The 14,695-nt window shown below is 47.5% G+C and overlaps 1 protein-coding gene across 1 annotated transcript; it reads right to left on the reverse strand.

Moving 5' to 3' along the window:
- Positions 1–12,440: 12,440 nt before the first annotated feature.
- Positions 12,441–13,233, reverse strand: LOC123115782 (uncharacterized). Its single transcript, XM_044536872.1, has 2 exons — positions 12,959–13,233; positions 12,441–12,883 (listed from the first exon to the last, which is right to left on the reverse strand). The coding sequence occupies exons 1-2, from the start codon at positions 13,218–13,220 to the stop codon at positions 12,525–12,527; spliced, it is 621 nt and encodes a 206-aa protein (XP_044392807.1). The 5' UTR covers positions 13,221–13,233; the 3' UTR covers positions 12,441–12,524.
- Between the last annotated feature and the right edge of the window lie 1,462 nt (positions 13,234–14,695).

Genomic DNA, 14,695 nt, shown 5'->3' on the forward strand with positions numbered 1-14,695 from the left:
ATTTGTGCTAGATAGTTGGCATATCGAGTGCTGGCACATAGATTTCTTTTTTATGCCATTTCTCATCTTTTCATACTTTTAGAAATAAATGAGGACACTTAATCATAATAAACATGTCGAATAACGAAGAAACTGGGCCTTCTGACCAAGATGCAGACGAGATGGATTATGAGGGTGAACAAGAGTACCTCGACTATTTGACTGCTAAGCAAGGTTTGCAGGTCGGCCTCGATGATGGTACTGACGCCGACATCAACACCGATGGCGCCGGCACCGATGGCGGCGCCGAGACTGGAGGGGAAGGTACCGGCGCTGATGCCGCTACCGAAAAGAGGAAGCATAAGAAGCAGAGGATATGAAAACCTAACAAACTAGGGATTGGACGACTTGTGATCACAAAGATGGCACCTGGAAAGTTTGAGCCATTAGAGCCGGAAGAACCTCGCAAGTGCTATGGGAACCAAGTAGGATGCATCCTACAGGAATGCGCGAGCATCAACGATGATGACTTAAGGAGTAAAGAACATTTGATGCAGTTGCTCCTAACAAAGTTGCACAAGAGATTCAAGTTCCCCGACCGGGATGATAACATAGAACAACCGTGGGATGATCTGAAGATGAAAAAGATTAACAATCACGCCATGGGCATGTTCAGCAATGATTTGGCCTCCTGGAAAGGGAGGGTGAAACAAGCTATTGAGGCTGAGGAACCCCTGTCCAAGATTCTGGAGGAAAATCCGACACTTACGGAAGAGGAGTTCGAAAAGTTTGAGGACACTTGCGCTACCGAGGCAGCCAAGGCTAAGGCTGTGAAATTCAAGAGCCTTCAACAAAGGAACATGGGGAAGCATCACCTCGGAAGCCGTGGCTACCTTGGTAAAAGGCCCATATGGGATAAGGAGGACGCGGAACGTGAAGTCGCGGGTCTCCCAGACCCCTTCGCGAAGTTCACCAACCCTTTGGAGCGTGACTTCATCAGGGCCCGCTACAAGTGGGACAAGGAGAAAAAGGTTTTTTACACGAACAAGATCACGAGGAGATTGATTAGACTACTGGAGAAGCATCACCAGCTTGCAGCCGAAAGCCCTACTTCTCCGATTAGGCCCAAGTGGGACACCCCTCTCAAGCGGGCCTTGAACGAACTTAAGGGACTCCCTTTGGGCCAGTGGCCGCAATATGGTCGTGTGCACGGCGCTGGAGACGGCGCCACGTGGAAGGTGTTTTACAACGAGGGCCCAGAGGCCAAGAAGCAGAAAAAGAAGTTTAGTCAGGCGGACATCGACGCGAAGGTGAAGCTTTCGGTCGAGAAAAAAGCAGCCGAGGACGCGGAAAAAATAGCCGAGGAGAAAAATGAGTTGCTACAGCAGGCAGTCAATGCAGCTGTAACTGCCTGCAGAAATGATTTCGCTACTAACTTGGTTCCAGCTATCATCAACTAGACGAAGGAAAATCCAGACAAGACGGTACATGATTTCCCGATGCCCAGTTTCGTCGGGAGCAACTCCATGAACAACAACAACACCGCACCATCACTTGCTCACGCAACCGGGCCTCCTCTCGTGGTCGCTCCCGCTCATAGCAGCCCGCCCTCAGTCTCTGGCGCGCTAGGTGGGCTTTCGTCTTTGGCTGAGCTCGACGCCATCACGGTAATTACATGTCGCACCAACATATATATATATATATATATATATATATATATATATAGGGTGGGTCTATTCTAATAACACCTCTTAAGACCTTATTCTGCACACCCAAACTTTATTCTGCTAACACTATCGAACTGACCCCGTAGCTAGAAACTAACCCCGCAAAACAAAACACCGAACTGCACCGGACAAAAAAAAGACCCACGGCCCGCCTTATCTTCCCACTCTCCCCACGACCCCAGCTCCCTCCCAGCCCCGTGCCCCTACCCTCCCCACCTTCTCCAGCGACGCCGCCCACCACCACCTCCCTCCCGCGCCGCGCCCCACCTCCCTGCCCACCTTCTCCAGCGCGGCGCGCCCCTACCCTGCACACCTTCTCAGGCGGCGCCGCCCACCCCCACCTCCGACCACGTTACACGGCAGAACCTTCTACGCCGGCCGCGACCCTCTCTTTCTCCCGCGGCACCTAGCTGTTAGGGCGGGATCCGTCCTCCCCTCGGTCCCCGGTGCGGCCTCAGCCACCGGATCCGACCGCCGCCTACCCTCAGCGTGGAAAGCCCCCGCTTGCGCAGCTTGGCGCTGAATCCAGGGAGATCCGCGCAGGTGCCCCTGTCCCGCGCCGCCGAGATTGCCCCCTGCCCTGCGCCCTTCTGCCCTGCGCCGCCGAGACCGCCCCCTGCCCTGCGCTTTTCTGACAGGAGGATGGGGAGGAGGTGCTCCATCGACGGCGAGGTCAATGGCAGAGGTCGTGGCCCTGCCTCCCCCACCTCAGGCGCGTGGTTGAGGCCCCACAGCAAGGTCGCCGCGGCTCCCAAGCACACTGGAGACGAGCAGGAGGCCGTAGGAGGGAGCATCGGATGGCGCCATATCCATCCATGCAGGATCCATGTCGCGGGCGCGGGGTGGGCAGAAGGAGTGTGCTCCCCCGGGCGGCCAGCTACCACCGCCGGTGCTCCACCCAACCGCCCTACCTTCGCCGGCGCGCCCCTCCCTGCCCGACACCGTCTTTCTGGACGGAGCGCCCCGCCCCGCGCCACGCCGACCAAATGGCCCCAACCTCCTCGTACCTTCTTCCCCACACGGGATGTCGCTGGCGCGCCCCTTCCCGCTGCCTTCCCCGCTCCGAGCCGCCGGATCCAGGCCGCTGCTGGCCTGTGCGACGCCCCACCGCCGGCCACCACCTAGCCCCACTGCCCCTTCCTCCCCATTGATCTCGGCGGATCCGTCCCCGTGCCGCTGTGCACTGCCCGACGATGGATTGAGCCCCACCTCTTTGCAGTTTGGCGGCGCTTGTGGTGCTGCTCATCGATGAGACGCCGGCCTCGACCCCAACCAGGAGCTGCTCCCCGGCGCACCGGCCTCCCACCACCGAGCTTCTCCTCCGTCTAGCTCGCAGCGGCCCATGCAGGTGCAGTTCGCCCCTGCTTCCCGACATGGTTAGGTCGCCCCGATACTACAGCGTGGTTCCCTCGCGCGTGCAGTTCGTCGGTGGTTTCTCCACCTTGATGCCGATCCAGGGCGGGTGCAGGTGGTTCCCCTCTCTCTGTACTCCCTCTTCCTCGTTCAATGGCGGATCCTAGGTTCTCCCCACTGACGAACAGGAAAAAAAGTGAGCACAGCGAGGATGGTTTTGCCGTTCACTTTGTTTTTGTTTTTGCGGCTGAAATCTTCAGTGCACGGCTAGGGATGAATTCGGGGCTCCTCGGATGTGCTCCGGCGGCGAAGGTGGAAGTACCTCCCCTCTCTGCTGCTCCGTTGCCTGATTCCCTCCTCTGCAGTTCTGTAAACGCTTGTCGTGCCGCTCGGCGACAGAAGTTTTGCATCGCGGGCTGTGGGTATGCAGTCCACTCGCATAGAGCTCATGGAGTCCAGAGCTCACTAGTTTCAGTTGAGTTTCACTGTACCATTGTACCTGATGTATGTGTATGTGATTCACTTTTAAAAAAACTTTGACAAGTGCAGCTCGCTAGTGTTGTTTCGCAGGTCACTTTGGTGTGCATACATTCGACATGTGCATACTTTTTTTGGCATTCACTTTGGCGTTCACCTGGAGGTCATCAGCTTTGTGCTATCACCCGGAGGTCATCAGCGTTGCGCTGTTATACTGCCCAAAAATGATTTTGTGCATTTTTTTCCTTTTTGATTTGGGCAAAGTGTTAACTACAGTGTGTTGTGAAGTTCAGTGTGCTAGGAGTTTGACGTTTGTGGCGTTGACTATGCAGTACACTTCATTTGGAACAAATGTATCTAATTTTTTTATGCTTTTCATGGAAACAAACAAAGAAAATAATGAGGTTCATTTTTGGTGGTGTGGCTGTTCACTTAAACCCAACGTGAAGTGCAAAAAACTGAGTGTCACAAAAGTGCAAAAAACCGAGTGTCGCAAAAATGTTTTTGTGTGTCTCAGAATTCAGTCGACTACATCAACACTTGCGGTGCCTTCGGTCTTCGAATGTCGTTCACTTTTGAGAGTGATGCTGTTCACTTGCGTAAAAAAAACGTCCGACAAAACAAATTATGCAGCTCGCTTGCCCATCCGATATAGTGCGGTTTTCATTCAGAAGCAGTGCGGTCGGCCGTATGATGTTGTTCATCCCTTAAGTGCAAAAAAATTGTTACGGAAGCGAAGAAAAGTAATGCGGTTCACTTCTTGATAGTGTTGTGGTTCATTTACACCCGATGTGAAGTGCACTCTACTTTCCCGTTCTTGAAAAAATCACGTTTGAATAAAACAAACCATGCAGTTCTCTTACCCGTGTGATGCAGTGCGGTTTTTCGTCCGTTGCAGTGTTGTTTTCAGTCGGATGAAGTCCCCACGTCGATTTGAGTGTCGCGAAAAACAGTGTCGCATTTCGGTAAATTCGAAATTCCTCTTAAACCGTAAAGAATTAGAGAGAGTGTTCTACATGAAAGAGTTGCGTATCGTCGATATCTTTCCAACGGCGTGTCGTTTGAATCATTCCGACCAGCGGTTCGCAAACATTTCACGAAAAACGGCCGCTGCCACTCGTCGTCCGCCGCACGATTTTCAAAATTAACTAAAAACCGCAAGGAATCTGAAAACAAGTTCTACATACGAAAGTTGCGCCTTGTCCATAGCTTTCCAACGGCATATCACACGCCTCGTTTCGACAAACAGTTCAAAAACGGGAGCGAAAACAGTACCAAAAATTTCAAAAAATTTGAAAAACAGAGTTCCGCGATTTAGTAAATTTGAAACTGCTCTTAAACCGTAACGAATTAGAGAAAGATTTATATATGTAAAAGATGCGCCTCGATGATATCTATCCAACGGCGTATCATTTGCTTCATTCCGACAAGTGGTTTAGAAAAAAACGCAAAAAAACGCTCGCTGCCACTCGTCATCCGCCGCACCATTTTCAAAACTGCTCTTAAACCGTGTGGAATCTCGAAAAGTGTTCAACATGTCGAAGTTGCGCCTAATCCATAGCTTTTCAATGGTATATTACACGCCTCATTTTGATAAACGGTTAAAAAATTAGAACGAAAACAGTACCGAAAAAATAACGCGTGCAGTTTTTTCCGACGAGAAGTTCACTAGTCTCTATTGCAGTGCTCGTCGTCAAAATGATGCAGTGCGCTTCTGTTGAGCGTGAAGTGCCGAAGTGGTGTGCAGAATAGTTATTCTGCTAATATTAGCAAAATAGACCGTCTGTATATAATATTCCATTTTCGTTGCCTTTTGGATGTTTTACGCCACAGACATATGTGTTTGCAGGGCGAAGAAACCCCGTGCACCATATTCTACTTGATAAAAGGTCAGAAGGTCGACGCGGGAAAGGGGATGATATTGAACCCCTTGAAACCCACGTTCCACAACCAGCCGATCCCCGCTAGGCACTTTAGGGTTAGCTTGTCCAGTGTGAAATCAGGGCATGAGGCGTTGCCTCATCCAGTACAGCATGTGGGAGAGGACGACGAGACCCCGCCATGGATTGGAAGCTGCAAGGGTTGGGTACTGCTATGGCCGAAGAATCTTATTTGTCTGGAGCCGGCCGAGAGCACACCAATAACCACACATCAACAAGCATGTGCGGAGACCACCACCCCGCCTGCGCAATTACCAGCTCCTGTAGTGCCGAATGAGAGCGGCGGACGATGTGATGAAGGGGGTGCAATAGTACTGGCTGATGTAATCGGTCCTGTAGAACAGAGAATGGATGATGAGACAGAGGTCGACCCTATGGGTTTCCTCAATACAAACGCGTATGACTGTGACCTAGATATGATGAGTCAACCATATGACAAATCGGGCTATCAGCATGCTAAGGAGGATATGGATGATATGCCCGGGCAGGAAGGTCATTGGAAGGATTGCAAAAAGTCTCTCTTCATGAATTCCTCACAGGACACGCCTGAAGATGTCGCCTCAACACAGGCTCAACTAGCCCGGGGTCGTATAGTGCTTAGCCCGGGAACCCTGGGGCAGGGGTTAAGGAAGGGTCTGGAAGGTGTGCCCAAGAAAAAGGAGAGGAAGAGATCGGGGAAGATAACTGCCTCCAAACAAGCCAGAGCACAAAGCAGCCAGACGATGCATTCTGAAGAGCGTGTACCCGTGAAAGGTGCGGCCATGTTCCATCTCACGGGCGAGCCGATGCTACCGCCGAAACCGCTGGAGGCACTATCAGGGGATCTCAGGAGACTGCACGACCATGTGCTGTCGACTGAGAAAAGCCTACTAGCCTCAAAGGATCCAGGATATCCGACATACGTGTCTCGTGTGCCTAAGGGGAAGTGCTACGTCGAGACACGGCCCGCGGAGGTGTTCTTCCTGCGGTTTGACCATATCTTTGAGATGTTTCTGACAAGGCGGCTCGATTTTACAATCGCCCACCTTTTTGCGCTACATATGAGCTCCGTCATGAAGAGTGAAGAAGTCTCGCAAATCTGTGTGGCGGATCCGTACTACATGCACGAGTCTTTCTTGAGTCTCGGCGACTTTGAGCATGAAACTGCTAGGGAGTACCTCCAAAACTTCATGGTACAGAATAAGGACCGGGAAATTGTCCTCGTGCCTTATCATCCAAAGTAAGTCAGTTCCGAACAATCCTTTCGTACATTTAAATCATTCCTTCTCTCTCATATGGGGAATAATTTGAGGTGTCTTTTCCCCGCAGCAACGGGCGCACCGTCCTTATTGTTCTTTACCCGCAAGTCTCCCACGCCGTGTATTTTGACCCTTCCAGAGACTACGAGAAAAAAGACTACACCCACATAATGAATATTCTAGATGATGCTCTCCAAGGCTTCAACATTAGAGGTGGCCACATGCAGATCAGGAAACAAAGGAACAAGAAGATGGGTTTCGCGCATAAAACTAACTTCTCCTGCATCCATGTCCCAAAACCAAGCAAGAAGGATGGATTCTACATCGTCCATCTCATGATTCAGTTCAACACGGATCACCAAAAGCTTCGCATGAGAAGCAGAAATGATGATCATATCCACAAGTGGCTAGAATCTCATGGAGAAGCGGATTATGAACTTAGAGATGACTTATTTCGCATCCAAAGGGACATTGCGACGATCATCATGAAAGAAGTCGTCGATGAGAAGGGGATGTTCCACCACGGCCCTATATCGCGAGCTGACATCCGAACTCGCATAGGCATGCAACGTCTAGACCTCACGCCGTTCAAGAAGCTAGGGTCCATCCTCGATGATATGGAAGGATGGAACTTCTAGTGATTTATGATGCCGATGATGATGATATGTGTCGGTTGAACTTGTATACTTTTTGTAGCGATGAAACTTTGTGATGTCCATGGTCCCTGCCGAACTTGTGTAACGCTACTTTGTTAGTTTGCGTACGATGACCTGCGTACCTCTAGTTAATTAGTTTGCGTACTGTATGTTGCATCTAGTTGCTAACCCTTTCTTTTTCAGTGTTGCTCTAGTATATTTTGTTGCATATATATGATTGTACATCCTCTTCATGAACATGCATCTCTAACAGGTACCTAGTTTCTTGATGGCGAGATGGAAGTGCTATGTCTTGTACAAAGGGAAGGTTCCGGGGGTGTACAACGAGTGGCCTGAGTGTTAGGTGCAAGTGAATGGGTTCTCGGGCGCCAACCATAAAGGCTTCAAAAGCAGACAAGAAGGAGAAGCTAGTTACTTGAGGTTCATGCTAGCGCGAGAGAGGACTCGTAACCGCCGCCTCATGTATTGCATAGTTCCGCTCTCACTCATAGTGATAGCTCTTCTCGCGTATACCTTTGTTTAGATGGATGACGTTGTAGTTGCAAGTATTCAAGACTTGCATGTATTGCTATTTTCGAGATGATGACAAGATACCACTTTGTGTTGGATGATGATTATGATGAGACTATTTGCATGTATATGCTATGATTACATTTATGGTCTCGCAGGCATTTGTATGTGTATCATGATGACATTTGTATGTGTATCATGATGACATTTGTATATGCTATAAAGCCTGTTCAAATACAAAACAAATATGCAGAAAAATATATTAAAATTAGCAGTAGCGAGTGGAGAAAAGTTAGCAGCAGCGCGGTAGTATCAGTAGCGCGCACGGGGGAAGCGCACTATAGCTATTAGCAGTAGCGAGCTCCACAGAAGAACGCTACTGCTACACTTGTATATCAGTAGCGCGGGCACGCACGCGCTGCTGCTATGGGTTAGCTATAACGCCTTATTAGTAGCGCCGCCTCTCGCGCTACTGATATACCTAAAATCCGCGCGACTGCTAGGCTTTTCCCTAGTAGTGCTATCTACCTTTGATTATGAAAGTTTTTGATGATGATTGTGATCATGGGCTTTGTTAAAGGAGTTGAATCTTGTGATGTATCCCCCTCTATTATCTTTGCTATGAATTGAATCTTGCTCTTTCTTTGAGTTTGTTTATGTTGGATTGAATCTTTTGGGAATCATTGAGATCATGATGCATGTCTAATATAATTTGCGGAGACCTGTAGTGACGTTGGGGTAACTCCATACATAATAGACTAGAAGGCCGTGATCATGAGGTGATTGTTTAGTATAATTTTCAGGGTTGTCTAAGGTGACATTGGGGTTGCTAAATGGACATAATTAGAAAGACAAACTTAAGGGTGTGTTTAGGTATACCTATGCTATGTCATCCTACTTTGATCCGACAAAAGAGGGAACTTTGGAGTGATTCTTTACTGCACCTTTTGAGCTTATATCATGTTGTTTAACTATGTTAATAATGTTGAGAGTTGGCAGAAGTAAAAGTATGGACCTTTGGCCTTGTTTTCAAGCATTTGACACACCGTTTTACTCACTTTTGTTACTTGTTACCTTCTTCTCCGTATTTATACAGAACACAAAGTTATCCATATTACACATATATCATCATCTATTCGTCGAACTAGTGCACTTATACAATTAACCATCATATTGGGTGTGTTGGTGACACAAGAGACTACTTGTATTTGATTGCATGATTTTTTGAGAGGGACTACTTTCAACCTACACTTCCCGTGGATTGGTAAAGCGTAGGTCATCCACTTGAGAGAAATTTGTTGTCGGCCTACAAAAATTTGCACTTGGAGGCCCAACAAAGTCTAAAAGAATAAAAGTTGTCGCGAAGGTGAGTGCTTAGAAGTATCTTCTTTAGGTCTTACAATTGCATCTTTTAGTTTCTTCTTTACTCCGTGAATTATACCAAGCATAGATCATGATCTCAATGATTCTCAAAAGATTCAATCCAACATGAACAAAAACTCATAACAAGAGCAAGATTCAATTCACCACATAGATAATATGAGGGCATGCATAACAAGATTCAACTCCATTAGCAAAGCCCATCATCACAATCATCATCAGAAACTTTCATAATCAAGGGAGAAAAATATTATATAGCTACTAGTACACACCCTCAGCCCCCAGGGAGGACTACTCACACATCACCATGGGAAGAGAGAAAGAGTTGTTGGTGATAGTTATGGCGATGGTGGAGATGCCCTCGACAATGATGCTAGAAAAGAGCTTTATAATCCCAGGTGCAGTAAGTATTATAGCACATTTGAAAGTGGATGTGGTAAGTATGGAGTCTCAAAACCAAAATGAGCTAAAGGTCGGATATGTATTCCCTCATGATAAAGCCGTGCGCGCACCGAACATTCTTTTGCCTAGACTTTTTAGTATAGATAGTTTACAAGTTCTAGAGAAAGCTAAAAAGCGAGTGTGGAGTAGCAGCGGTAGGAATTTCAAAAAATTGCGGCACCCTGATTTAGAGAACTGGAGGCCTCGTATTCTACCCAGAGATCTATGCCTTCTGGAACACGGGATAGCTTGATACAGATAAAACCACGATACAATAGACTACTTAGGGCATGTACAGTGGTTGATAAGGTAGTCTCATCTTAATCCAGCCACATAATTTAGAGATGAAAGAAAAAATATGTTGTACAATGGATTTTCTCTTAATCTTATCTCTAGTAACTAGTTATTCCTAAAAATATGGTGAGAGATTTGCTGCTAAGAGATCATCTCTTAAATAAGAAAAGGCAATGCCTTTTTCTAGCTTCTCTTTCCTCCACCTCAGCATTTATCCTACGTGGCACTGCTAAGATAGAACCATTGTACATGCCCTTAATAATGTTAGGGTACAATACTCTAGCAGTGAAATGTAGTACAATAGGAGCAACTACGCTCATCTCATTATTCTCTAAACTACTCATCGCAAAAGTTTTGGTGGCAGAAGTGATATAACACAACAAAAAACGTGATGATAGTGGGACTCCTCCAAAGGGACACTACTGGCACACGTCCTAGTTTGCACTCTCGACGTCCTTTTACTTGGCTTCTCCTACATCTGGCATGATAAGCCAAATGAGTACTTTGAATGTACTCCCAAGCTCACAAACAATCCAAAAGCAAACAAACAAGCAAGAACATGACAACGAAACAAATATTGACTCAAGACTTGAACAGTACAACTGTGTAAATTTAGCCTGCCCGTTTAACGTCTCATGGACCACTCCAGCATGATCCTCGTTCATTCGGTTCCTCTCAATTGACCACGTCATGATCGATCCAAAACCCTATCATCCTTTCGTTATTGTAAATTCAGTTTGTTTATGAGGTTGATCAAATATGTAATTTAACGCGAATGGTGTCCCATTGCCGGGGACGCGCTATTCGAATAATTTTTTTAACACTTTGCATAGGTTGTACACTTTACCCACACCATGGACTAATAATCCAACAAATCCCGCTTACAACATGGCCCTCTTACCGTGCCTCCGACCTCTCGCAGGCTACCCTTGGAAGAGACAATACTAGGTCCCTGCCACCCCGTGGCACAACTTTTCCCATCCGATAATCCATCAACTTTCCTATGCACATCTCAAACCCAGGCCCTAGTGACTAGACGATAATCTCCTGACCAAGGAAGTACTGACCGTCCAACCATCCCTCTTTGGTGACACGCGTAAGAGACATAACAATTAACGAACTAAGGCCTTTCCACTCAGGCAGATGTGGTCGTACGAAAAAGGCCCGGTTCCACACTATGAATTGAAGAGTCATGAAGGTTTAATCAAATGAACTTGTTTCAAACATAATTAACCCTACACATTTTAGTTGACATACATCAATTCATTTACGCTAAAGTCTTTCCTCGATCATGATCATTATAACTCTAAAGTAACTTCTCTGAAGATGATCATTTTACCATTGAAGTGATTCACAACATGACCACTACTGCTCTAAAGTCTTTCCCCAAAGTGATCTCTTTTAAGCTAGTTTTCATACTCATACTTTTATTATGATTCACTTTATTGAAAGAAAATACCCGTTCTTTCATGCTCATGTCCGTCGAGCCGACCCAAACGAACAAAAAGTGGACAGAAACTACGTCCATTTGCGTCGGTCGGTTGAAGTCGGCATAAGAGTGATAAGCAACACAGGGATGAGTCTACAACTAGACTTAAACAAACACCATTTGCACGAGCGTAGGCACGACGTTAACAAGCCATAAGATCACAAGCCCAATTCCGCCGTACCAACCACCACTTAGGCCATATGAGGAGGGCCATGGGGCGGGAAAGCATGAACCATGGGGGAGTAGGAAGCACACACAAGCAACGACGACGACAACGACCACGACAAATGAACAGGGGCAAAACCGCCACACACGACCACACCACCACAAGCCAAAGGCATCTAGACTCTCAAAGGCCTAACATGCCGGCAACAACCATTGACCAAGGCCAACTAATGGACATAGACAAACGTCAGGAGGCAAGCACACTAGACCTAAGGGAACCACAGTTAGGGAAGAGATATGATGGGACGACTAGAGAAGGACCGGAGCACACTGTGAAACGACCAGAAGCATGACCACATATCCCATCTCCATCGCCAACACCAGAATCCACTACACCATCACATCACTAGGACCCGAAAAGAAGCACGAGGGAATGCCTCACCATCACCATCACCAATGGCCACGAGGGCTTTGCCTTTGTCGATAACAACCTCGAGCAACACCGATGTTTGGGAAACAGTGGAGAAGGCCAACAACATCTAGCGCTATAAGGGCGACCCAGAGGTTGGAAGGGGTGCCTTCCTTGGTACGCATAGTGTGGAAGGTACCAGTGGTTGCCGTCCTGGCATCTCCGCCCACTTTCACTTCATTGATAATTCTGAAATTTGTTATGCTTCTTGGCAAATTTATTGTGCATTTTGTGTTCAGCTGCTCGGGGTTCAACACATGATTACCATCTAGCAAGCACATTTTCATTGCATCCAAATGGCTGGCAGATTACAACAATAATGTCCCCAATTACTTATCTTAGATTTGATTAGATACGGATGAATTCCGTATACAACCGTTTGTTTAGGGCTACTTAACATTACGGATTATCCAAACGGGGCCCTCATATTTTTCAAGACACCCGTCAGTACAGATCGCCGTGACCTCATCTCTGTCGTTGGTGAAGAAACGACTGCCAGTTCTGGAGTCCTCGGACAGCGTCGAGGGCCGAAGAACTCCTCTGGCTCCAAATCGGAGAACTGGGTGAGCCCCTTGGTGTAGCTCCTACCCGACTTGTTGAACTCGTGGACATGCCACGCCGTATCCTTGAAACGACCAAATCGCCGAGTCATCTCGTCGTGGTCGCGCGCCATTCCGTGGAAGCGGCACCACCGCTCGTACAGAGCCCACATGGTTTCATCCGAGACGAGGTCCTTCTCGTCGAAGAAGGGAACGGTGTCCGGGTCTAGCGTCATAAACGAAAACTGTAATGTGTGCTGCCAACCAAGATGTGTAAAGAATACAGAGATTGATTGATTACCAGGGCGGAGCTCATCCTCGAGGTCATCTGGTGCGGCGCCCACAGGCAGACGGGGGTCGTCACCGGAGGGGAGCGTACCGATGCCGCGCCGGAGAAAGAGATCCCAGGGGCTGGTGGAGGCGGCGGCGGAGTTTGGGGATCTAAGCAAGGGCCGCGTCCGGGCGGTAGTGGTGAGATCGCGGCCGGGTAAGCGAAGAGAGAAGCGGCCGGAATTGGTGGTTGTCCAAGCGGCCCGTGAGAGCTTTAATGCGACGGACGCCATAGCAGGTCCCAGGAGTAGATTGTTTTTTAATTGCCATGATGTTTACACTAACATTGCCATGTTATGTTTCAGCTATTTTTCTTCTATATTAAAAAGTAAATTTTAACATATTATAAAATGGAGAATTAAGAAACTAGACTTGCCATGCACCATAAACTAAAATTGCTATGATACATGCACTTAAAATTGCCATAGTTCATGAAAAAAATATTTTCATGGTCAAAGTACTGGAATTGCCATCATCAAAAACTAAAATTGCCATGATCTACAAACTAAAATTGCCACATGGCAACTTTAGTTTAAGCACCATGGCAACTACAGTGTAAACATCATGGCAACTTTTGGGCAAAAAGAAATTCGTTGAAACATATCAACATGGGGTCTAGTTTTGAAGATCTCGTCGAGACGGATTTAATGATGAAAACCGATTTTTAATTTGCTTTTTTAATTAGGAGATAAAACATTTTTAAGCCAAAACCAAAAAGATTTCTGCTGATGTCATCTGTTCATACGTGACAAAATGAGTGATGATGGAGGCGTGTGGACGATGCGTGTGGGCGTTAGTTTTTCTAAAAAATTAACCCCTTAATTTTGAGGAGTTAAAAAAAAGATGTGCTAGGGAGTTCGGCCGAGTTGTGAGCTGTCCGATCTATAATGCATATAATACCTTTTCTTTATTTCCCAATTGCAATAGGAACGCATATACGACTCTTTTCTCTATGAAGCCTTTTTGCGAGGTTGTGACCGAATCCTTTTGCAATAAGAGCTTTGTTGTAATTGCAATAGGATCCTTGTTGGAACTGCAAACATGATTTTTTTTGTAAGGCTGTAACAGAACCCATTTGAGTCTGGTTACAATTGCAACATGCCCTTTGTTGCAAAAAGGAACATCTTCGATTGTGGTCCTTGTCCATCGTCAGGTCATCTTCTCCGATGATGACACCGCCCTCTGTTGCCTCGGCTGCGTTGCCACCTGTGCGCAGCGCCGTCAGCCCCTGTAACGTACACTCGGCCACCTCGTTGCAACCAGACACGGCGAGCCGCTGCTTCTAGGCCACCTCCTCCGCCCACCTCGGCTCGGAACCCCCTCAAGCCCAGCTCGCCCATGACCCGCACGCCACCCCTACCCCCTACCTCCGCGCGCCAGCACCCCTGTCAATCAAACCTTTGTGGTCGCCTAGCCTCACCATTGTCGGCCGTCGCAACATTAACCTTGTCATCATCAGTCATCGATGTGGGGGTGGGGGGGGGTCCAACTCTTAGCTTCACCTAGGAGGTAGCCGCTATGCAACCGGACTTTGTTGTGGTCAAAGTGATCACCAACAACTCTTTCTCTCTTCTTTTGGTGATGTGTGCATAGCCCTCCCTCGGGGCTAAAGGTATGCACTAGTACCTATGTGATCTATCCATCCACCTTGATTATGTTTTTTAATTATGATTGCAATCATGGGCTTTGTTAATGGAGTTGAATATTG

Source organism: Triticum aestivum, chromosome 5B, assembly GCF_018294505.1.
Source record: "Triticum aestivum cultivar Chinese Spring chromosome 5B, IWGSC CS RefSeq v2.1, whole genome shotgun sequence".
NCBI lineage: Eukaryota > Viridiplantae > Streptophyta > Magnoliopsida > Poales > Poaceae > Triticum > Triticum aestivum.

What these genes read in the sequence shown, in the direction of transcription:
- LOC123115782 (XM_044536872.1), bottom strand. Translation starts at nt 13,220, where the DNA reads ATGGCGTCCGTCGCATTAAAGCTCTCACGGGCCGCTTGGACAACCACC. An exon ending in CGAGGATGAGCTCCGCCCTG is followed by an intron (nt 12,884 to 12,958) that starts GTAATCAATCAA and finishes TTATGACGCTAG; the next exon opens with ACCCGGACACCGTTCCCTTC.